Source organism: Oryza glaberrima, chromosome 8, assembly GCF_000147395.1.
Source record: "Oryza glaberrima chromosome 8, OglaRS2, whole genome shotgun sequence".
In the NCBI taxonomy this organism is placed as follows: domain Eukaryota; kingdom Viridiplantae; phylum Streptophyta; class Magnoliopsida; order Poales; family Poaceae; genus Oryza; species Oryza glaberrima.
Window position 1 is genome coordinate 17,194,426 of NC_068333.1, and position 26,422 is coordinate 17,220,847.

Here is a 26,422-nt window from a genome sequence, read left to right on the forward strand (position 1 = left end):
TCCAAAACCAAACGAATTTAAAATCTGACTCAAATACGAATATGTATTTTCAAAAGCGAACGAACTTAAAAACCGACTCAAATAAAAATAACGTACCAAAATACCAGTAAAAACATCTTCAATTTTTATAATAGTAGAGATATGCCTCCTTTTAGTCCGCCTACAAAAAAAAATGGGTCTATTTGCAAAATTTTGTTTTTTTAATAGTGAATTAAGGTGGGAACATGAGAAAACAATTCGTGTATAGCACAATCGATTAGTCAAAGTTCAACCAACTCATTATTTTGTTTTTTTTTGAAAAAAAACACAGATTCCTAGTTATAAGAATGGCATTAACTTCTTCTTCGTCGTCGTATTATTATTATTATTATTATTATTATTATTATTATTATTATTATTATTATTATTATTATTATTTAGAAGTAGCCACACCACATATATCTACTACTTGCGCTGAGTGTTAATTCAACTCATACTCGTAGAAACTCCGGCTCAGGACCATATATATATACACTGCCTGTAGGCTTACCAATGACAACTTTTTTCAGCTTTCGAATTTATTCATTAATCAGTGCTCCCCTTTATTCAAAATTCCAAAGTAGTTTGTACTTTTGTAGCTAGAGTCTGCATGCAGGAGAGAGATCATGGATACAGAGCTCTAGTTAACCGTACGTACAAAGGGACAAATATAAAGACAATTTGCATAAAGAGGCCACACGGGTAATCTATGCTAAAGTTGCTTTTCGATTTTCAATCAAAATGTGCTACTGGCAAGTGGCAAAAGCCGATATTATATGTACATATTCTTGAACCGTTATGAAAATATTCTTGCCGTTTTTTCTTAAGCGATTTACAACGATACAAAAAGAAGCTTCGAAAGATTTGGTGTTATGATTAGTTAGTTGCATGCATGACAATGTGTGCTTAGGAGACGACGTGTTCAACAAGCAGAATTTACACTCTTGTAATTACCTTTTTGCCCGTCTTTCCAAACATGGAAAAGTTAGGGCATAAAGCCACAGAACCACCTCTACTATAATATTTTGCACCACTCACTTACATGTGAACCCTCTAATTATTCTTAGTATGATTAAATTCTACACGAAAGTTCTATTGGTGTGCACTTGATTGCCGTCCAGGTGATACGATACTTCTTCGATGCACACATCTAATTAGCTATGTATATATTATCTATACTACCCCTTTTAAAAGAATACAATGTATAATGGTGTGGTGTGGTGCGGTGACAGGAATGAATAGCCCACCCCCATTAACCCCGCAATACATCGTCTTACTAATTATTCTTTATTCAATATTACAAGATAGTATCATATTGTTGAAATATTAATTAGTATGACGGTCCAAAATACTAGTTTATTTTAATTTGAAAGATTCATGCTGATAACTAAATTGTTACATATAAATGTTTTACAAATGCTATTTTTTTACGATTATAAATTATTTAAATTTTATCAAGTGCTCTTATTGATTTCAGAAAAACTAAATATCAGAAAACCTAATATAACAAAAGTTGCAAAAAAGAAATATGTTATGACTTGAAGAACATAACCCAAATACCATGTTCCTAATGTTTCACCAAACCCCGTACATACTCCTATATATACATGTTGAATATGTATTTACTAATTAAAAGTTTCATATTATGAAGTATCTATAATAATTTCAATTATTGATTTCTTGATATAGGTGGTTGTTGTTTTAATTCTTTCCTATTATAAATGATATTATATTAGATATGCTGAATTTACTTGAGTAAATTTCATTAAGGCAGGATTCTATGCACTACAGCAGAAACAAGATGTAGAGATGGTTTTCTTCTCTTGTGGAGACGGTTTTGCCCGTCTCTAGGTGTACTAGAGATGGCCTGTGAACCGTCTCTGAGGCGTTGCCATTGCTCCCGTCTCAATAAACAAGAGACGGTTTTGCTAGCCGTGTCTATCAGGTAGAGACGGTCCATAGAGACGGAAAAACCGTCTCTACATATATTTTCCATATTTTGCAAAAATATCATAATAAACACACTAGACACGGCTTCAGACTGTCTCTACAGATAAATTTCTTAGATACAGAAACAAACCTCCTCAATTCTAGCATCCACAATTTTATTTGGAGAACATCAGACTGCATCACACTTTAGCATTATAAATAAAAAAAATCAGGGAGGGACTTGTCGAAAAATCACACATTTCATTCACTGAATGGTAATTTACATCTTACATGAAAAGTTGAACTTCATGAAAAAAAATGTACAATTTCAGCTACAATATCATAAACAAATACATAACTTGGACTTCTCCATCTAATTGAAGTATACTATCTATTGCTCCAGATTGATTGAACTGTTATTTCGTTAATCATCATCTTCATGCACCCGTTAATCATCATCTTCACACAAGAACCTGCTATACAATGTAACTTTACAATGTGAAAAAAATAAATAGTGAAAGTGGACTAGAGTAGAGATTGTGAAGGAAGCTACTGATAAAATATTCTGTCAACAAAATAATGACAAGACTTACCGTGGAAAACAACACGGGATGGACTATGAATCATGTGAATAATAGATCAAATTAACTCCATGGTTTATTTGAACATCTGAAACTGAAAGTAGATCACTTAGAGTTTGTGAGAGAATCTATGAACAAAAAAGTTATGTCTTACAAGAAGCACCATGGATGCAAAGGAATATGCCTTTCAATCATCAAGTATATCACGGAGTTTCCAGGTTCAGCTTGTAGTGAAGTCTAAAAAAGAAATCGTCTTTTGATCTGCTTAGGAAAAGCAAAAGAATAGTGAAACATGATTAATAATGCCCTGTATTGGATATATAGTGAAACAAAATATATATTGACAACAAGTGCAGAGTTGATATCATTTCTCTTGATAAGGCAACATGTAAGTTAGCAATCATATATGCATAATATTTTATTGGGAATTAATCAACCTCACCTTGCTAGTAGTAACATGGAGGTGCTTCAGCAATAATTGAAGTTCCTGAGAATTGATAATCGCATATGTGTCAAATAGCAGCAAAAGCCGTCCCTCTAGCTAGTCTGCTAACAGAAACCCTGCATTAAGGTAGGAAGCATATGAAAGCAATCAAAGTCAATATATATCTTTGTATATCTGTTGTGCCCTTTTTGGACTACAGAAATTAAGGGATTAAGTTCATTTTCCAGAAACTAGATTTACATTGAATGCCGTAATGTTGACAATTTTGAACAACATACCTAACTTTTCAGGAAAGAAAGATCATTAAGAACAATGGCCTCTAACCACAGTCCTAATGAATGTAAATTAAAACTACCAAAGCACACCAAACCAGATGTTCATCACGAATCGTCCTAAACCAATGTATACCTATGTGGATTCTCAATAGAAAGAGAGAACAATGAAATTACCTTTTCTTTGATGAAGCTGTCCGACTCGATCTGATTCCTCACGGCAGGTCAATCCCTTGGTCGTCCTAGCACTTTCAATCAGCCAATCAGGGGATCATACTCTAAATCAGCCAAAAATCAGTCTCATCCCTCCACAAATATGCTCCCCACGTGTTCATCTACCTAGTGACTCGCAAGATCTGAACCGAGCCGTGGTGGCTGCAATGGAGTGGCAGCACAGTGACGATAGGCAGCAACGGCCAAAAAAGAGAAGCGAGGGTGCAGGACCGGAGCGGCGGTGGTCAGCGGTGGCGCGCGATGGTGGTGGAGGAGGCACGCCGGCGATCTGGGGCGGGCGCGCGGCGGCGTGCGACTCTGTCGAGGGTTTCGATAGACCTACGATTGTACCGAGCAGTTCCAAAAATAAATAGTGATTATCTGATTAATTAATAATTTTAAAGGATATTATAATGGTGGGTGCTGTTAAGTGGGGAGGTAGCCACGGTTTATCTCTCCGTCTCTTTTATCCGACTCTAGGTGAGGGGGGATTTCTCGCACGTACGTTGGGATAGTTTAGTAGCAACGGTTTGATGACCTGTAGTATTTTAGCCGTCTCTAGTTGCCTGTTTTGCTGTAGTGATGGAACCCTTATACTATGAAACATGTGGTCATATGCCATAAATTGTAATACCTATGGTTTTCTACAACTTGGGACAAAACATAGTTTTTAAAAAAGTAAATGCTCCAACAAAAATTATGAATGGTTTTCTTATTAATATAAAAGTATTAATGCAAATCTCAAATACTCATTCTAAAAATCCTGACTCCACCACACAGATATCTCCTTAATTGTATCATCAATAACCGATAAAATTAACCAACAAGTACATGATCGATCTAAGAAGAAGAATGTATCCTGCAATTTACCTCTAATTGTCAAAAACTAAATAAAAGAACAAATCGATGTCAGTGCTGGCCTATAGCTAGATAGAGAGAGCTCCAATCATTTAGATGAGAGGTTTATATATGTAGACTTGGTTTTATATCGGTGTCATGCTCTACGTGTTCAACATATATATATGCTGATTCCCGGCCAGCCGGGTATATGGGGCAAAGGGAAAAACGATAGAAAAGATCAGACGAATCCAATGCCACATTGCCACCTTGAAAACGCCTTGATGATATGCCCGGGGAAGAAAACGCCTTGATATGATTTAGGATCTAGCTAATAATGTAACCAAATTGTCCGAGGTAAATGTAGATGAAATTAACCAAAACTTTTTACAAAGCGGGTGTCTTTCACTAGTGTTGATAGCTGACTTCGTTTCAGCATTCTTCATCTCTCTCTCTCGTCCTCCATTTTCCTACAAGAACTTTGCATGCTCAAGTGTATATATATCTCTTTTGCTAATTTTGTTCTCTGTTTACTTCCTACTTCCTAGACTGTACTGATCAATTCATTCTGGAATGTATCATGCTTAACTTTTGGTGGAGCAAGCTAGCTTGCTAGCTAAGGCTAGCTCTTGACTATATATAAAGTAAAAGAGGCTATATATCCAAAGTGAAAGATGCATTTTATGACTCTACATATGCTAATATCCATTGATCCAAGCGAAGCCATGTGACTAATATATGCGCATATATATGAGTGAGATAAGGTAGTGCACGAGCTAGAGAGATCTAGAAAGAAGCTAGCCAGGTTCATACATGGAGACACGCATCACAGTACATAGGGAGCCAGGAACTAAGGTGAAGGATAAGGATTCTGTTGATGAAAAAGGATTAATTCCTTGGGGGGAAGAAGCTGGCCGTTGAAATTACTAGCTATACAAACATGTATCTATCTATATATAAATATACATCTCCCAACATTTATATATCTAGCCATTTAATTAGTTCATCAGATGCGCGCGTGAATATATATATAGTAAATTTGTTTAGTGCTCCATGGTGCCCGGGCACCATAGTTGAAATTGAGTATATACCCAATTCAAATGAGTATGAAACTTTTTTAATTACTTAGGTATTAACATTAACTACTTTACTAACTAGTTCAAAGCAAGTTTGAACTGAATTTGAACTTGTTTTTGTTAGATTTTGATTCTAGGTATATAGCATCCATACATATAATTAGTTAGGTATGTAATCATGGATTGTGAAATAAAGTTAAATTTGAGTTGTTTTGTTGATAGGTATAGGTATGAATCAAATTATTATAACTAGGTATATACTCACAATTTGAAAATTTTGAAAAATTTGAGTGATTTTGTGCATTTGATACCATGGTGCCCGGGCACCATGGTGCCCCATATGAGTGTTCTATATATATATATATATATATATATATATATATATATAGATATATATATATATATATATATATATATATATATATATATATATATATATATATATATATATATATATATATATATATATATATATATAATGTCACGTACCAATAATGTACCACGTAATTAAGCATCAAATTCGCTCTCAACTAATTGAATTGTACATTATTGTCGTCTCCTGGATTGGTCCTTCACCATGCTTTGATTGCTCTAGCTAGGTCGAAGAAGAGCATCTATGTAGCTAGTGATCAGCATTTTAAGGGCATCTATAGCATAGTGAGCTCGGTCGCTAGCTTAGACTCATCATGCAACGACCATCGATCCCGTCTCTTCGATCGAATAAAACGTACACGTCAGCAGCTATGTACGCATATGCGTCCATGTGCAGCCATGCTATATTGGTACCCCTCCTTCAATTCCATATGCATCATCGAAAGCTAGTGTGTCATATGCTATGCAATGCATGCATAGTGCAAACTAATTATATTAATTATATTCTTGACAGGCACATATATATATCGATCTGTACATATATGTATACCAAATCCAGGTTAATTATGTTGCATATGTGTTTTATCTGCCAATGAGTACTACTCAGAAATATTAGTGCAACCAATTATACGTGTGCCAGCGCTAGATTCTCTGATCAACACGTACTTACTGACACGTCAAGAAAAGACATCCAAAAATTAAAACGAGACCTCGAAGCAATGATAATGCTGCCGCGTAACGACCAATACAAGCATACACTACACTAACAGAATTAGTTAGCTTTTGATCCATTTTTAATACCAGAGGATAATTATTAACAATCCCAGCTCAAAATCGATCGTTAATCACTTGATTTTCTATCCACTGTAACTGCAAGGTGGCTTCTCCACAGCCACTGTGCGTGCACGGCTGCTGGGCCTGCAGGAGATCAAAAAAAAGCGAGTCACTTTTTGCAGAGCTAATTAATTAAATCTCTTGCAGCCATTGTTAGGTGAAAAGAACCCATAGATTAGTAGCCGAACCCATGTGGCCCGGGTCGCTGATACGATGGCGACGAGGCGAGAGAGATCGCCTCTCGTTTCGCCGAATCTTGTGCGCAGGCGCAGCTGGTGTTTTATTTCCCCCTAAATTAATGATTCCGATCTCCAAACTCCACAAGTACACGGGAGAAACAATATGGTAATTATGCACCGGTACAAGGTACAACGTACAAGCTGCGTGCTAGCTACTAGTTTAATTTGTGTGTGTCCACATGTAAGACATGCATACTTACCCGTGGGTTATAACCTAAACCGCCGACCAAATCATCAACTCATCAATTACCTATGTGCCAGTTATACTAGGTTGTAGGTAGGTAGGAGTAGCTAACATGGACAAACTTCTTGTTAGTTTGATGGTTCCTAAGTTAAGTTAATAACTGATGACAGATACTGATCAATAGAAGATGACATTAGCTATAGCAAATTAATTAACCAAGGGAACAAAGCAAGTTATGCAATTGACCTTTGTACATACTCCGTATATGTATACACGCGAGATGTCGACGTGGTCGCTGCACAGTCAAAAAGAAAGTGTAGGGAGGGGAAAAGGACATGTCGCCGACAAAGCAAGTACATTGGCTGGTGAAGCCATGCATGCACGTCACCGGCCGAGACCCGGCCGGTAGCTGGCGATACGCGTGTAGCCCGTCGCTTGGGCACACGTACGTTAGAGACCCGGCTCGATCGACAGCTCAAAGCCGTGATGACTACTGATGAGCTATCGATCACATGCGTCAGACCGTTAGAGTTGGACATTCGCGTGCGTGCACGACTGACATCGATCGATCGGGTCGACGACCGACCAGCCATGAGTCATGCAGGGCTTCGATCGAGTCTTTGACACGACGCATGTACAGAGAGCGAGAACACTATCGGTCTTTAGAAAAACCAACTTCTATATGCTATATATACAAATTTAAACATAGTATGTTAATTATTAAACTCATGTACAAACATTAATTTTTATATACGAAGCTAGATGAAATATAGTCTCTTCATACTACCTCTGTCCTAAAATTTAGCTATATAAATCTGGATATACAGTTGTGTCATACCCATACTAGATAAATGTATCCAGTGTTGGGTGAATGACAAATGGACCCTAAAGATAGGATTGGGTCCCACAAGTCAGTCTTACCGCCATGATATAAGGCAAGAAACATGTATTGGGAGATTCAGTGAATGAAATGAATTGAATCTGATTTCCTCCTGCTGTTATTCTTCTTCCTTTGCCCCCTTTCTGTTCTTCACCCGATTCCCCAATTTCTTCCCAAATTATCTCGAGTTATCAGTGTATTCTGCTGCTAGTTTGTGTGATTCGATCCCTCATGAGCTTGGGTCATAACAATTTGGTATCAGAGCTATTCCGATCCGTTCTATTTCAGCCTGATCGGTAAAGCCAAAGAAAGGGTTGGTGTTCAGCTTGAGCGCCGTGATTCCAACCAAGGTTCGATCTACGAAGAGACGAGTGAAGACGGTGGTTATCATGCTGATGGAGACCGTCGCCAGTGACTCGCTGGACCAACAGAGGAAGGAGGCCATGTATGGCCGCATTTTGGCGAAGCTCGATGAGTTAGGTGCTAGATTGGATCATTCTATGGGCTCTCTATCCCCTTCCTCAGTACCTGCTACCCCGGCGGATTCCTTGGTATCAGTTTCAAGTCCAGGGGCAACCTCCAGTGTTGATTCCCAGAAGGTGTTCGATGAAATGCCAAGTAACAAGGAGCCAACCACAACAAGTGTCCTTCACGTCACGATGAGCCATGTGCTCTATCTAGTGACTGCAGAGGTTCTTCTTCAGGTATTCAATCCATATGGTGCAGAGGAAGTGCGTGTGTATAACCAGGGAACAATTCAAGTTGAGGCTTTCATTCTGTTCCGGCTGTGCCAAGATGCAACACGAGCTAGAGAAGCACTCCATGAGTGCTGCATTTACAATGGCTGTTGCTTCCTGGATGTCAAGTACATGCAATCATGCCCCAATGACATAATGTCGGTGGCGCCTGTGAGGTGTTTGTCAATATGCAACGGACATGGTACTAGTTTGCTGATGGCTGTGTCCACGGCATTGCCTAGCTCTGTGCCCATAACAACTTCTCTGGATGCCAGCTCTATCTCAAGTCCAACATATGTAAATGATGTTCCATCCAGCACCAAGCCCATTTCAGCCTCATTTTTCACAGAAAGGAAGGGCACAAGCCAACGTATCATAAAGTGGGTGTCACGAATTCGCGTCGCTCATCGCCCAATACGTTGGGCCATGAAGAAAAAAGAGGTGTATGTGCTTACTCATATTGGCAGCGTTTCATTGTTTGAGATGAATGAAAATGATCTAGTACACGAAACGTCTTACGAAAGCAATGAATCATCAGCTCTTGCATTTGTTGAAATGCCACAGAATATCAAGCTACCAGTGGAGCATCTCACCCCTTGGGTTCAAAATATGGTGTCAAACTCCATGGTCAATGTGGTTGTGTGCTGTGAGACCAGTGACATTCCAATGAGCATATGGTGTTTGTGTAGGCCACTATGGCGGGCTTGTTCATATAGCAATCAAATGCTTCAGGAGGTTTTTCCATGGAGTAGAGATGGGTTATGTCCCTGGAAATATGAAACAGAAGGTGATCAATTATTGCTTGACAAGATAAAGAAATGGTTTTAGTCCTGGAAACCAGAACCAACAAGAGCTATTCGAGCACTGCTTGTATAGATGTTTACATGCGGCAACCAAAAATCAGATTATGCAAGTTTCAAGCATTATGAGGATGGCTCTCATGACACTACAAACCATTGACTATCAAAACACCAAGATGTTATGGCAGAAAGAACCATGGCCTCCACCTTCTCAGTTTTTAGTTTATCCATTTTGGATAATTCTCGAGGTAACAGTACTTTCATGTCATTTGGATAGTTGCAGACCTGAGAAGAATGTTCAGAAATTGCTAGTCATTATCAAGTCAAATATGTCCCTTGCTATTGACATGAGCATTTTGAGTTGGTCTCAAACCACTGTGCATGAATTGATTGTTACCAGAAGTACTTGTTATAGAGAAATTGTCCAATCATTCCACAATGTGATAAATCAGTACCTGAACCTGAAGATTGTCAGCAGGCCATGGGATCCAGGTATTTTCAACTCTATTGTCATGAATTACGCAAAAGAATTTGCTGGTGTTACAAGCTTCATCAGTTAGTGGGTTGTGAAAAAGAATTGGGCAGTTTATAAAGTAGCATTATTGGCTAAGAGGCAATGGAATTTTAGAACAAGGGAATTATGTTCTTTCATGGCAATCTGTCAAGGGAGTTCTGCTGCAGCTATTGGCACATATGTTGTAGCCGGTGCAAGTGCTGAAGTGCTATTACTTATTGGCTCTTTTAGAGACAACGACAAGATAATGCTACTCCCTGAAGACCTCTTTGATGCAAGGGCTGCTAAAATCTTTAGCTTACCTTGGCCACCACCCCCATCAAGTCTGGAAATGCTATATATTGAGATCTGATGGGATTCCTGAATATCATCGACTTGATATGTAGGCAACTGCATTGGGAGCTTTGAAAGTATGTCATTAGTCCATAGGTGTCCTGGTGCCATGTTCTTTACTTGCATGTGCTTCTCATCAAGTGGAAATCAGGTCATCTAAACTTCTGCAAGAAAGTTGGTGCGTGTCCAAAGTCATCGATGCCACACTTAACTCTTGCTTGACCTCAAGCAAGTTTTTCTGGGGGCGGTAATGTCATACCCATACTAGATAAATGTATCTAGTGTTGGGTGAATGACGAATGGGCCCTAGAAATAGGATTGGGTCCCACAAGTCAGTCTTACCGCCACGATATAAGGCAAGAAACATGTATTGAGAGATTCAGTAAATGAAATGAATTGAATCTGATTTCCTCCTGCTGTTCTTCTTCTTCCTTTGCCCCCTTTCTGTTCTTCACCCGATTCCTCAATTTCTTCCTAAATTATCTCGAGTTATCAGTGTATTCTGCTGCTAGTTTGTGTGATTCAATCCCTCACGAGCTCAGGTCATAACAATTTGTTTTAATTCATAGTTAAAAATACTTATATTTTAGAACGGAGGAAGTATATGTTATCCTACGTTATAAAATGCCTTCTCTAAAAATTATACTAGGTTATATCATACCGTACTATAGATTTGTTTATGTTAGTAGTGACTGAAGTAGCGATAAAACGAGACATGCATACGCCAGTGACTAGGTAGATGCATGCCGTGTCGCGCACCTGCGGCGTCTACGTCTTGGTAAGCAGGCAGGGGGAGATCGACCAACAGCTCGTACGTACGTGGGCACGGTGTGGCAGCTCGTGGCGCGCGAACGTAGGAGTACGTAGTTGTAAGCATAGGATCCCGTGCCGCCCGTGTCTGATCCGGTAGCTGTTTCTGCCGTTTGTTGCATGCATGTGCCAGGGCGCGCCGATGCATTGCATGTACTACGTGCTTTGACCATAGGCTGCTAGCGGTAGTACTCCGTACTATACTGGCCTCTGAATCTGCGTTTGCATGGGCGGGGTCAGCATGAGTCCACGAGGTCTCGGCTCAGACAACGGGGTGGTAAGGTACGGTGACACTGGCACGAGCAGAGCAACGAACGCGGCCGCCACGGACTAGTACTACGGCTGCGACGGAGTGCGAGAGAAATGGACAAATTTTACGGGGAGGTGGCAGCGGAGGGCAGGGGGGGGGGGCGGGGGGGGGGGGGTACGTGTCCATGCGCGCGGGACGAGAGACCGACCACACCGCTGCCGCCACGCGCGGTCTCGCCACGGCTTGCTCACGAGGGCCGCGCGCGCGGGTTGTGTGTGTTGGTGGCGCCGCGCACACGCGTCCCTCGCTCCTGGCGCGCGCGACCATCGTCTGGTCGTCCGGTCCCCGCGCGCGTGTGTCCCTTCTGGCAGTGGCCGCCCGCCCCGGCTGGTTTCGTCGTTGTGCCGGCCGCGTCGAACCCTTTCCCATCGTTGTAACGAGCGTTTCGACTCGATCGAGGTCGTCGCGGCGGTGTACTACGTGGTAATAAATCAGTGTCAAAGCATGGGGAAAGCTAAGCTAGCGTGGGCCGCACCGTATTACTGGAGTGTTGGGCTGGGCGAGCCAACGCCACGGCACGGCACAGGGCCGGCCGGGGTGGGTTCTGTACTTGTGTTGTGTGTGGTGGTGGGACCCAAGGACACCCGTCTGGGCCCCACGCCGTGGCACCACAGTGTGGGGCCCTCGCCCATAGATTCGCGTCGCGCTCTTGGCTTCTCTCTCTCTCTCCTCTTCTCTTTCTCCCCCCCCCCCCCCGCCGCGCCTCCTCCAACTATAAATAACCGCCTTCCTCACCGCCTCCTCGACACGCACCTCCCTCCTCTCTCCGGCCACCGCCTCCGCCGCGAATCCGACGAGCTCGAACGCGAAGGCGGGGACTCTCTCTCTCTCTCTCTTCGACCCGGATCGATTGTATCGATCTCGCGCCGTCGGTCGATCGATCGATACCTCGACACGGAGCGACCGATGACGAAGCAGAGCGTGGTGGTGCCGGAGGTGGCGGTGCCGATGCCGCCCAACTCCGCGCCGCTGCTCCCGTACCCGCCGCCGCGGGCCGCGCCGGGCGTCGCCGTGCGCAAGAAGTACCTCCAGGCGCAGCTCGACCTCGGCGCGGGCCTCCCGCTCATCAACGGATGGGTGGAGTCCATGCGGGCCTCCTCCCCCACCCACGCCAAGGCCGCCGCCGCGCTCGCCGCCGCCGGCGCCGTCGACGACGAGCGCGCCGCCTGGATGGTCCGTGCATTTCTTTTTCATCGATTCTTGCGTCGCCGGTGCATTCTCTGTTTTACTGAAATGGGCGCTGGTTGTCTCTGATCGGTGTGCAGGTGAGGCACCCGTCGGCGCTGAGCAAGTTCGAGCAGATCGTGGCGGCGTCCAAGGGGAAGAAGATCGTCATGTTCCTCGACTACGACGGCACGCTGTCCCCCATCGTCGACGACCCGGACTCCGCCTTCATGTCCGACACGGTAACCACCCACACATCGAACACTTCAACCACACCGCCGTCCACAATCGAGCTCACTCAATCTCTCTCTCTCTTCTCCCTCAGATGCGGCGGGCGGTGCGCAGCGTCGCCAAGCACTTCCCGACGGCGATCGTCAGCGGCCGGTGCCGCGACAAGGTACACACATTATCCCCAATGCCATCCCAGGAGATCGGTGGGTGCAGCGCTATGTGCTGAGTTCAGATTCTTGCCGTGTCCGTGCTTCGTCAGGTGTTCGAGTTCGTGAAGCTGGCGGAGCTCTACTACGCCGGTAGCCATGGCATGGACATCAAGGGCCCCGCGAAGGCCTCCCGCCACAACAAGGCCAAGGTGAGCATCCTCCACTGCCGCACTTGTCAACCACAGCGAGGAAAAGCAAAACTTATCTTTCTCTGCTTTTGCACCTCTGTGTGATTCTCAGGCGAAAGGCGTTCTCTTTCAGCCGGCTAGCGAGTTCCTCCCCATGATAGAACAGGTTAGAACATAGTACTACTGCTGCGACGCAATTATGCAAACTATAGATGAAGGAGAAGTTTAGCTTTTTTTCTTTTAATTTTGGGTTCGATCTGATGTTAAACTTGGTTAATTGTGGTGTGTATAATTTGTTAGGTGCACGATTCTCTGATAGAAAGGACCAAGTGCATACCTGGAGCCAAGGTGGAGAACAACAAGTTCTGTGTGTCTGTCCACTTCAGATGTGTCGATGAAAAGGTGCGGCACAACACAATTGTTTCCTTTCCTTTTCTTTCTCTTCCTTCCCTGCATCTACTACTACTAGCACCTGTTTTTTCTTTGGGTATTAGTGTCTTAATTAGTGTGTGAGCCCCATCCTAAAATTGTCACTATTCAGCAGTAATATTTATTATTAGTACTATTAGAAAAAGAAGACATCAACTAATCATCAGCCTCTTCGATCTCCTTAATTTGTTTCTCTCTATAACTAGATGATCAATTAACCGATTTCATGCATGCAGAGCTGGAGCACATTGGCTGACATAGTGAAGGCAGAGCTCAAGGACTACCCCAAACTGAAGCTCACGCAGGGGAGGATGGTGAGTTTTTTTTTTCTTTCAAATCTCACTCTCTTTTCTTTTCTTTTTTTCTTTTTTTTTTTTGTTTCTGCAGACATGTGTAGCCATCAATCGATTCTTTGCTAGGTAGAGATATATGCTTATTATTATTAAGCTTTGATATGTTGCGGCCGTGAGACGATCACTGAGTCATTGTCCTCCGATCATTGGATGCTTCTCCTGTAGGTGTTCGAGATCCGGCCCACCATCAAGTGGGACAAGGGCAAGGCCCTCGAGTTCCTCCTCGAGTCGCTAGGTAATGGAATTTTTTCTCTTTTCTTTTTTGTTCAGGCTTAATCTGTCGCCGTCGTCTTCTTCTTCCCTGGGCTTGGCACTGATTGTTTTGTGTGCTCGTTGTGAAACGAATAATAAAAATAATGCAGGGTTCGCCGACTGCACCAACGTGCTGCCGGTGTACATCGGCGACGACCGGACCGACGAGGACGCGTTCAAGGTGCTCCGAAAGAGAGGCCAGGGCATCGGCATCCTCGTGTCCAAGTACCCCAAGGACACCAACGCCTCCTACTCCCTGCAGGAGCCAGCCGAGGTAATGACCACCCCCCTTGCATTTCTTTCAATTTTTCTTTCTGATTTCTCGTCTCAAAACTGTCAACACGTACATCACACAAAAATGTTCAGATTTTTTTTTAGAAAAGAAAACTCTTCTACTTTAAATAAATAAAAATGCAGTCGTCCTTATTCCATCCCCTCCTGATCACCTCATGTTTCTTCTTGGGTGTGTAACAATTATAGGATCCTATTTTATTATCAATCTACCCACCCAGCCAATTCACGATAATATGGGCTTAGCTCGTGCTTTATCTCAATCCACACATCCTGTAAATCCCAAATTATATGGTTTGGCCCGTTGTAAATCATTTCCAACTTTTCCATCGCATTAAAACTTTTTCTTCAAACTTCTAACTTTTCCATTACATTAAAACTTTTCTACGCACACAAACTTCCAATTTTCTATCACATCATTCCAATTTCATTTAAACTTTCAATTTTGACGTGAACTAATCGCACCCGTAGTAAAAGAGATGAAAAAGGAAAGGAAATACTAGTACACTACACTGTTATGTTCTACTGGGGCGGCGCTGCGCGCGCGTAGTTTTCCGGCGCGCGCGTCGCGGCTATTATTATTATCTTTAGTCGACGTCAATGCGCGCGAAGCTTTCGTTCCCGGGGACCACCGCGCGCCGCGTGGGACGGACAGCCGGCGCCGTCGGTGTCGACCGGTCGGTCGACTCGGGAGGGCGGCGCGGCCCGGCGTCCACCAACTTGTTTCTGCACTGCACCAGCACCACCGTGTGTTTTCTACTCCGGCTAAAATTTTTTTTTCTCCCATTTTCTTTTCTCTTGCAGGTGATGGAGTTCTTGCTGCGGCTGGTGGAGTGGGAGCGCCTCTCCCGTGCTCGCCCCAAGTGGTGATTTCGCCGACGGCTTCAACCCACATTTCCCGACAGCTATCTCTCTCTCTCTCTGCTACTGCTCTGCTCTGCTCCTAGGGGTTTTGGGTTAGGATCGGAGAAAGATTATTATTATTATTATCATCATCAAGGGTATTAGTAGTATATAAATATATGTAATTAAGGGGAGGGGTGATTAATTAGAGAGGGAGCAGTATCTTTTAGTTATTATCGTAGCTCTCCTGTACACTGTTCTGTGTGCACACACTGACAGTGCGCGCGCGCGCGTCCTCTGGTTTTTTTGGGAGGCGCTTTGTGTTGGGTGGTGGTGGCTATGAGAAGGGGACGAAGAGTGTTGCTGTGTTTGGGCCTTGTGCTCTCTCGTCCCTTTTGGCTATGGTGGTTGCTATGCTACCTGGGTGGGTGCACAGGAAGGTGGATGGATTTGAGTGCTACCGTGTAATTGTATATGGCTTCTGATTATCTATGTACAAGAGTATATATGATGAAATGAAGAGCATCAGAATATTACAGCACAAATGTCTCTCGTCCCCTCCCTTCTTACTCAATTACTCCTTTCGTTCAAAAAAAAAAAAAGACAATATAGTACTAGGATGCGATATATTTTAATACAATGAATCTAGACGTAGGGTATATCTAGATTCGTTGTAATCGGATGTATCAATTTTTTTTAGATAATAGAAATGTGTTACATCTCCGGCCTCTGCCCGTAGGCACACAACCAAAAAATTCAGACGTGAACAGAAAAGTTAAAAAAGGCGAGATGGGACAAACCCCCAACTTCTGCCGATGATATGATCTACTAAAATAATGTTTTTTTCAAAATCACGTAGATTCTATCACGAAATTCTGTAGGTACTACGCCATCCAAAATAGAATAAAAGTTCCCTGGCTACTAATTCCAAGCGTGTAGCACCATTGCGCATAGTATCCTGTTGTTCCTGTGAAAGCATTATACACCAAGAGTGGAGCCAATTGGAACATATGAAGATAACCTGCATGATGTTAGGCATTTTTTTATGGTTAAAAACTATATCATTTCGGCAACGCCAAATTGACCAACATAAAGCACTAGCTCCAAACAAAATCATTTTTTTTGGGTCTAGGCACTCCCCTTAGCCAGTCACCAAATATATCTTTTGCATTGTAGGGAGGGGGATGTTGAAGGCAAAGAAGACACATCGCCAAGCAAAACGTGCAACATGTCAGTCAAAGAAAAGATGTTGGATGGTCTCTTGTGTATTACAAAAACAACATTGCTTGTTTCCCCTCTAATTTCTCTTTATGAGATTATCTTTTGTCAAGATTACTTTTTTGTGAAGAAACCACATAAATACTTTGATTTTTAGTGGTACCTTTACCTCCCATAAGATCCTCTTGTGGATTCTTACATTGGAATTGATGATCCCATTATACATGGATTTGACCGAAAAATAGCCATTTTTATGTAGCGACCAAATAAAGCAATCATTTTCATTTGATAGGGTTATGTTAGCTAGTCGAGAGATCAGATCGTTCCACTCAACTAACTTTGGTCCTACAATTGATCGTCGGAATGAAACATTCAACGGTGTTGTGCTCATAACCTCTGCCAAAGTAGAATGTCTTTTTCGGACCACATTGTACAGAGAAGGATATTGATATTTGAGAGGTTGCAAGCCCAACCATGTATCTTCCCAAAATCTTATTTCCATCCCATTACCAGGTTTAAAAGATCCATACTGAAAAAATTGATCTTTTACTTTCATTAGGCCAGCCCAAAATTGGGATGTTCCTGGTTTGTGTGACATGTGGGAGAGGGGTTTACCCTTTAAGTACTTGTTGCGCAAAAGGTTTTGCCATAGGCCATCACCATTAAGAAGCTTGAATAGCCATTTGCTCAACAAATATCTATTCATGATATCAAGATTTAGGACACCCAGTCCACCTTGATCTTTTGGCCGGCATATATAATCCCATTTTGTTAACCTATATTTCTTTTTCTGGCTATCACTACTCCAGAAAAAGCTCGATCGGTAGTAATCCAGTCTTTGAAGTACAACTCGAGGTATTTCAAAAAAGGATAACATGAACATGGGAAGACTTGAAAGAACCGAGTTAAGAAGAACCAATCTCCCACCATAGGAGCTGTTTTTGCCCTTCCATGCGCTAAGTTTTCTTTGAAACCTATCCTCCACACATTTCCAATCAGAATTTCTGAGTTTTCGATAGTGTATGGGGATTCCTAAGTATTTGAATGGAAAGGAACCAGAATTACAACCAAACAGTTGTCTATATTGGTCCTCCATTTCCTTGGCTCCCCCAAAGCAGAAAATTTCACTTTTATGAAAGTTTATTTTCAGCCCCGAGAGATGTTCAAACACACAAAGAATGGCCTTCATGTTTTTTGCTTGTTCAAAATCATGTTCAAGAAATATTATTGTATCGTCGGCATATTGGAGAATGGACAAACCATCATCCACTAAGTGTGGAATTACCCCTCTAATTTGGCCATCGACTTTGGCTCTTTCAATAAGAATGGCTAACATATCAGCCACTATGTTAAAAAGAATTGGGGACATTGGATCCCCTTGTCTCAAGCCTTTGCATGTCCGGAAATTTTTTCCTACATTATCATTGACTTTGACACTTACAGTTCCTTCTTCAACCCAGTTGGAAATCCAATTTCACCACGATTGTGAAAACCCTTTCATTCGTAATGTCTGCTGAAGGAACTGCCATTTAACTTTGTCATAAGCCTTTTCAAAGTCAATTTTGAATATGATACCATCCATTTTCTTTGTGTGTAACTCATGGACAGTCTCATGCAAAATCACCACCCCTTCCATGATATTTCTATCTGGCAAAAACGCCGTTTGGGTTGGGCGAATGACTCTGTGAGCAACCGTTGTAATCCTATTGGTGCCCACTTTTGTAAAAATTTTAAAGCTGACATTCAGTAGGCAAATAGGCCTATATTGTTGAATTTGATTTGCATCAGCCTTTTTTGGCAGTAGCACGATGATCCCAAAGTTTAGGTTATAAAGGGATAATGTCCCTTTATGAAATTCTCTAAATAGAGCCATGAGATCATTCTTAACAATCTCCCAAAAGACCTGATAAAACTTTGTAGGAAAGCCATCTGGACCTGGAGAGGAGTTATGATCCATTTGAAAAATTGCCTCTTTGACTTCCTTTTCTGAAAATTCAGCAATAAGGATGTCATTTTCCAAGTCGGACACTTGAGGAATATCATCAGTCCATCCCTCTATCATGGATACATGATTATGATCTAGAGGACCAAATAATCCTTTATAATAATTGGTGATGTATTCTTTGAGATTCCCCTCACCCGTTATTATAGTATCCTCTTGTTCCAACTGGAAAATCATCTGCTTACGATGTTTACCATTGGCTATCAAGTGATAATATTTAGTATTACTATCCCCTTGGAGTACATGATTTGTCTTAGATCGCTGGTACCAATACAACTCTTCCTCCCTTAACAGTTTTGCCAAATCATTTTTGGCCTGCTTCAATGAAGCTAACTCTGTGTTGGAGAGAGTTATGTGTTCGGCTTTTTTGTCTAGTGTGTCAATTAAAACTAAAAGCTTTATTTTTTGTTTTTTATATGTGCCACTTAAACTTCGCGCCCACCCTCTTAAATGTTGCCTAAGGTTTGTGTTTCCAACGTTCCATAGGATTCCTTCCCTTGTTTATGCTTTGCCACTCTTTGGCTACCATCTCAAAGAATCCATCCCACTCTAGCCAGCCTAATTCAAAACGAAATGGCGGCTGATTGCCAAAATGTGCATGTGATCTGGATCTTAATATAATTGGAGAGTGGTCTAAAATCGGATGTATCAATAATAGATTGTTTCTTTTTATGATGGCAGGAGTACTTAAGAAGTTATAAATAGTTTAAAAAATACTCGATATAGCACTCAGCAAATTAACCTGTAAGTTTGAACAGCTATGGACAGGCGTGATGTGACACTCATATTTGTTATTTGTTTTTAACATGATCTTTTATGACACGTAAAATTGAGGAGATATCCTCAAGAGGAACCCCTTCTCTCTCAGCATGTCTTGTCTTGCGAGACAGATTTACCAAGTCCAGTTGTTAAAAGCTGGTTCCTGTTTTTACTGGCTCTGCATGTGTGTGATATGAAACATCAGTTCTCGTGTGCTTTCTGTGATAAGTTGCACATATCGGAAAACAGTGTTATTGATAGTGATATAGTAGTTCTTTCGCTGCCTGTGTTAGCTGTGATCAGTTGAGCTCAATAAGCCATAGAGAAATGAAGAGACTAAAAAAAAACTTGTATGTTTGAGTCATTATCAGTTTTAAAGCCAAGTCTGAAAAATTAACCACGATTAAAAAGACCCTATATAATTAAGTTTAAAAATTTAAATTTTGGTTATGATTGATAAGTGAACTATTACAGAATGGTAGTAGCATATTAAAGTTACACATCCTTAAACATGGCGTTTGAGAAACCAGTCTTATCATTTCGTACCATAATGTTTTTTTTTTCGTGAATATTTCATACCATAATGATTAGTTTTGGTTTCAAATTTATTAGGTTCTCCGACTGCTTTAAAATTTTGTTCAAATCTACAACAGAAGAACCGTGAATTATACTTACTACATGCAAAATTCTAATAGACAGAAGTGCTTGCAAACTGTTGATTTTACATGTCCCAATTTGTACACAATTTCAATAGACGTAATTATGATTCTTTTCCTAGTTTAATTACCCATATAATTGGAATCAGAGTGAGTATTACCATAGCATATCTAGGAAGATAGAGACACTGCCTCACTGCCATCCCCTGCCTATAACTCTCCTCGTATTACTGATGCTGCCTACACGATTGTGGTTTTTCTTCGTAAGGGTTCTTCATGTTAAGTCCGTTTCTCATGTTCGTCATTTGCTATATGATTAATTTATAAATAAACAATTTACACCTCCACAAAAGTTTGGCCATCAACATGAGGTTGATGGCTTTGGCCATCAACAAGAAGTTGATAGCTGTCATGGACATAAACCTTTTTTTTTAATGGATCGTTAGAGAAAACCAGGATGTGTTGTTGGACCACACCCACACCAGTTACTAGCCAGTGTGCATTGTATGTTATCTACCCCAAAAGCTTTCATAAAAAGTGCCTCCTTTCTTGTCAGCATTAGTTTCTTTTTATACCCTGAGAATGATCTGTCCATTTGGCTAAGATATGATATATTCCTGAAAAGGATATTCTAGAAACTAGGTCAAGGTAGAGCGTTAATAATCAAAGTGAGATATTGACAAGCTAGTTGGCCAGCTAGTGGTATGTCAAGGCCAAGTACAAGTGGACTTTTCTGTCATGAATAGTATTGTGTTCACGAACTCTCTAAGCTGCAAACTGTACCTTTGTATCGAGCTGCAATGTTGCAGATAAAGCAGCCCATGCAAACTGATCGAAGCTTCTACAGAACAGCATTTGTCTGGGTTTGATGAGAGATTTTTAACTGGCTTTAATTTGCTCCTTGAATGGTCGTGGCTGCAGCAGGGTGATCCGGCGAGGAGGCATAGTGAACGGAGAAAGACGATGTGGAGGCTCCTCAGCATTTTAGGCATTCTAACAATATCAGATAAAGTCTATTTTAGCCTCATTGCAATAGATATATGGATTTAAATTTTAGAAGGGTCTTAATGGGAGCTCTAATAATTTATTAGGGGTAGAGGGGTCTAAAGACCCCCCAGCCCCCACGCTGCCTCCGCCACTGCTTCCAAGAACTCTGCACTACTCTGCCGGACCAAGAGAGATATAAAGGCCCAGTTTAGCTAATGGGATAGGAAAATAATTTCTCACGCACCAAAAGATATCTTTAAACAATTCCTCTTCCATTTAATCCTAACCCTTCATTCATTTTTCAATCACAATCCCACTCTTCATTTCCAATTATTCAAACACACTAAAGTTTTTTTTTTTTTAAACGGAAGACACAAGTTGTGGAGATATTGTTCTCCCAATACACGGTGCGTATGTGCAATGTGCCATTGGTTGATCCACAAAATTGACACTCCAGTGCCATAGTGAATTTGCTGGTGTCATAACGTACTAACTATACTTAAATCATGATATTATCTTCTACCAATAAGCACTTTAAGTACCCTGACTATTACAGTGTAGATCCGTCCCTGCAACGCGCAAGGATATAATTCATGTTCTTCTGACTTAATCGAGGGTAGATTATCGTGGTTATGCTCCCAGGCTATTAAATGATCAACAGATGGATCCCATCCCAAGAAGTGGTTGGTATCGATCAACTTTGTTTGGACATTACTCGTTTGGTATATGAGTCCAAGCACTGATGACGCTCTCTCGTGGCCCGATCTTATAGTAAGGGATTAAATCTTGCTTTGATAGAATATCATGTTGGTAAAGTTGTTATCAACCATAATAAGTCTAGAACGTCGTACAATCACTACACCACAAATAATATTGTACCAACCGTGATACATGGTTAATGATCATATCAATGCAAAAGATAAAACACTGCAAGAACTAGGTAAAATGCAATCTAAATATTACGAATCGGTAACTAAACACAAAGAAATAGTTACAATTGTAGATTTCAATCCGGAAGTCAACACACCAACTATTAGAGGCTCTAAACTGTCGACTAGACGACCGAGGACTAAAGATAAGTTGAATGACACTTTGAAAATTCAACTATATAAAACCTAATCATTTTTAGGCTATTATAGAGGAAAAATAAAGCAAGGAATGTGTTCAGATTCATGGAGGTGGAGAGAGCCACTATAATTAAGAAAATAAAGCAAGAAATGTTAAGTACTAATTAATATGGTGATTTTGTGTAGTAGCGAGCTAAATGAGTAGCTCGTGAGCTGTCTCATTATAAGTTGATGAGATAAAAACTTAACTTAACTCTATCCATTATAATTACGAGTTCAAGTTGATCTGATCTGATATGAGCCACGAGCAACGGTTTCATTTTTCCATCACTATATGTTTGACTCTTTAAGTTCTATTGTAATATATCTTCAAGGGAAGGTAAAAATATTTTTTAAAATGTATTCATTTAGATATATCATTTTTGTGATCAAAGTAAATACATAGTACTCCAAGAAGATATTGAAAACACAACGCGTCTCCCTCGCACCGCTCTCACACGGACGGCTCGGGGGCAAAACCCTAGCCGCCTGTGCCGCCACCCCACATCGCCACAACTGCCTCGCCGCCGCCGAAGCCTGCTGCCAGAAACCGTGCGGCCGACCGGGAACATGGCGGTAGGGAAAATGCGCCGGCGGTAGAGCCTCTCCTCGGCTTGGGAGGAGAAGCGGCATTCGCTCGGCAGGAGGCGGCAGCCGGAGCGGCCGGCAGAGTGGATACCGCGCCGGAGGTGGATCTGCCCTCCTCCCCCCTCCCCCCTCCCCCCCGGCCAGATCGGAAGAGCTCGAGGCGGCGGCGGCGGCGCGACAGCTGGCCTGGGAGACTCGCGGAGACGATGGCGACATATCAAGGGTAGCCGGCAGGAGGAGCGATGGCGGTAGGCTGGCCAGCCGGTGACGGCGGAGACATTGCGCGTACGGAAGCATGGCCCGGGAGACGAGGGCTGGCGGAGGCTGCTCGCGGAGGTGGTGGCGTGGCCCAGGAGACTCGCGGCGACGACGGTGATGGCGGGCAGTCGGCGGGAGGGGCGGTGGCGGAGACAGCGCGTGCACGGAGGAGCGGCTGGCGACAGCGGAGGCCGGTGAGGCGTGGCCGATGACAGCGGAGGCGGCCGCTGTTGTGGAGGTGCGATCGAGGTGCCGGTGCGACACGACGAGGCTAGTCGGCGTGGAGGCGGTGGCCAGCGCAGCGGGAGGAGAGGCCGATAGAGGCGGAGCTTGGCGAGGCCGACCGATGGCAGCGTGCGGAGACTGGCCGGCGGGGGGGGGGGGGGGGGGGGGGGGCGCCGGTGCAGTGGTGCCCACGTGCCGGCGGAGGTTTAGATGGCGGTGGAGCAATGGTGCATCAGTGGTAGATCGACATGCGGTGGACAGCGGTTGAAAACCCAGACCGGCCTTGGCCAGACTGGTAATGATGGCATTTGAGCGTCACTCCCCTTCTGAGGGCGTTGTCGTGCTGTCTCACCCCCTCAAGTGGGGCTGCTGGGTGAAAGCCCAGTCTTGGTTCTTTTTGGGACCTTGACGGACGGCGGCGGTGGTACTTTCGTCGCTTCTCTCCTTGGATACGACGTCTAGGCATCCCCTTGCCGAAACCTCCCAAGCGATTGATGCGAGCTCACTCTAGATTCATATCCTCTTGTGGCGGCGCCCTAGCTTCTACAAGTCGGCCACGTTGGAGGGCTTAGTGGGGAGAGCGGTTCCATTCTTTTCTCTCACCCTCTCTCCCTCAATCCCAAAGATTTGGATATATCGGAGTTTTTATTGGTTGTAAGGGTCGGGTTTTGGGCGATCTCGGCTGTGTACCGTTGTTGGCCTAGCAGCGGTCAGTCACGCTTAGCGGCGGCCGGTCCGGTGCTAGCATTCTCCTGGGTCTGTTTGTTGGCGTTATCGGTATGCGGGTGGTGGTATACTTTTTTCGTTTTTCTGGTACTGACCTCCCAGGGTTGTAATCTTGAAAATATTTCCTGCTCTCTTAATAAAACTTCGCACTGTCTGGTGCGACCGTGCGAGTCGGTAAAAAGAAAAAAGTAAATATACATGGATGTTTTACGGAATGGTAAAATAAAGTTCATTTGTGTCTACTAAAAAGTCAGATTTTGGTTACGATTCGTGTTAACCATCCACATTAACTAGTCAGCATCAATCAGAATTGGTGACAAATTAACTATTACTACTGTGACATGAAAAGATAAGACCTGATCATCTGAATGAATCATCATCATCCTTTGATGGAGAGGAAAATTGAAGCCACAAGTACAGCTATCTGACCGCTATCAAGGTAGTCGTACAGATTGTCTTTCGTGCGGTTTGCATCTTAATGAATGCCTGTAGTTGTCACATAAATTCCATTACTTTTTTGATGAATCTCCATCCTTCAATACCAGTGTTATCATTGGGTTCCAAGTACCTGACTACCTGAGGAATAACTTTCACTGTCAATTATACATTACAGCTGTGTTTAGTTTCGGTCAAAATTAGAAGTTCGGTTAAAATTAGAACGATGTGACGGAAAAGTTGAAAGTTTGTGCGTATAGGAAAATTTTAATGTGATAGAAAAATTGGAAGTTTGAAGAAAAACTTTAGATCTAAACACGGCCTACCTTCCCCTGTTTTTAGATGTCTGTTTTTTTTGTCTGCCTCTCTTTTCATGATTGTTAAGAAAACAAGTATTTGGAATTAGCCTTATCAAATTTTCAAATTTAAAATTAGATTATAATTCTAAAACATAATCTTTCCTTAAACATAAGTAATCAGGCCTTCGTTTTCAGATGAAGAGATGCTAGAATTCTACTTCTCTATCCATAGATCTACCAGCTAAGAAGATAACAAGATAAGAGTAGGATAAGACCCCGAGTCATATCGTGCAATCGATCGCTGCTGAGACTAGCTACCACAGAAGACTGTAGAAATGCAAAGCGAATGAAGGCAGAATTGAGAGTTCTCTGAAGAAACGTTTCGGTTCTTGGCGCAGACTTTTGCTCCTGTCATGGAGTCGTGTCAGCTTGTAGCAGTTGCAGTGATATCAGGAACTAAGCAATCACTTTCTGAAACACTTGCAAAGTAAATAGTGTACAATAATATCGCTCGATACAGTGTGATTGTGTGTGTCTGCCGATGACCAGGCTAGTGAGGCGACTACACTTGGGATGCTGTGTTGGCTGACATTGTTTTTTTTTTCTTAGATCAGGCTGACATAGTAGCTGATGACAGGGGAAAAAAATTGAAAAAGGTAATGGCTTTGCCTCTTGTACTTCGTCCGTTTCAATTTATAAGACTTTTTAGTATTACCCATATTTATATAGATGTTAATAAATCTAGGCATACATATATGTCTAGATTCCTAACACATATATGAATGTGGACAATGCTAGAAAGTCTTATAATATGAAACGGGGGAAGTATATTAATAGAGCAGAAGTTTACAAGCCCAAAAAACACTATGTACCGGACATGGCGTGTAAAGGAAAAACCATGTCCGCAAAAGGAGATAGGGAAAATTGATATGCCGAAGCTCATATATATACATAGTTAGTTAGAAAGAAAACGACGGGTGTCTGTGTAAAGCGAGAGCCAAAGCTACGGTGAGAACTACGGTTGATAAGGTGTGGAAAAATAAATGAAATGATTAAAACTAATTTACGGGTAAACCTTTTATGTCTATTTTCTTTTTCTATTTTTTTCTCTCCATCTTTTCTCTCCATCCTCACCTCGCGTGGTGGACGAGGTTTCCGGCAACGACGCATGCGCGGGCGGCAGCCGGCGAGAAGAGGAGCGGCGCGCGTGCTCAGGCGCTAGCTGGTGGGAGGAGAGGTGCGGCGCGCATGCCCGGGTGGCGGCTGGTGAGGAGAGGAGCAGCTCGCGTGCTCGAGCACCGGCCGGCGGGAGGAGAGGAGCGGCGCGCGGGCACCGATTGGCAGGAGGAGAGGAGCCCCGGGTAGAGGCCGATAGGGGAGGAGATGGAGAGGCAGCCGCCGTCCGCGGCTCCTCTCCTCCCGCTGCGCTGACATTTGACTTCTCCCACTACTTCCTCTCCCGCCGCCGCCCAAGACGACGGCGATGGTGAGGAGCGGGTGGTATGGCCTTGCAACCGGTGCCGGAGGGGGATGGCGCACTTCATTGGGCAGCGGCGCGTCATTCATGCGGAAGCGGCCGAGGCGCGCGCGGGGGGTGATGTCGCCAGCCGCGCCCGTGGGGAGGGGTCGCCTACCGCGGCCACGTGTGCGGTGGAGGAATCGGTGAGCTTAGCGCGAGCGGGGCGGGCACGAGCTTGACAGCTGCAGTAGAGCCACTTCGGACCGGGGGCCTTCCCCTTCCCATCCTCCTTCTCCTTCCCGTCGACGACGCCGTTGCCACCGCCGGTCTCCCCGCCCCCTCACCAGCCTCGCCGGGCACTGACAGGTGGGCCCCACCTGTCAGCGGTAGAAGGGAGAGGAAGGATGCAAAGTGGAGAGA

The 26,422-nt window shown here is 43.1% G+C and overlaps 1 protein-coding gene across 1 annotated transcript; it reads left to right on the forward strand.

The window, feature by feature from the left end:
- The first annotated feature begins 12,118 nt into the window (after positions 1 to 12,118).
- On the forward strand, positions 12,119 to 15,800 carry LOC127782737 (probable trehalose-phosphate phosphatase 6). Its single transcript, XM_052310005.1, has 10 exons — positions 12,119 to 12,557; positions 12,650 to 12,790; positions 12,874 to 12,945; positions 13,039 to 13,137; positions 13,229 to 13,282; positions 13,417 to 13,518; positions 13,782 to 13,859; positions 14,064 to 14,133; positions 14,261 to 14,424; positions 15,246 to 15,800. The coding sequence occupies exons 1-10, from the start codon at positions 12,291 to 12,293 to the stop codon at positions 15,309 to 15,311; spliced, it is 1,113 nt and encodes a 370-aa protein (XP_052165965.1). The 5' UTR covers positions 12,119 to 12,290; the 3' UTR covers positions 15,312 to 15,800.
- The last annotated feature ends 10,622 nt before the right edge of the window (positions 15,801 to 26,422 follow it).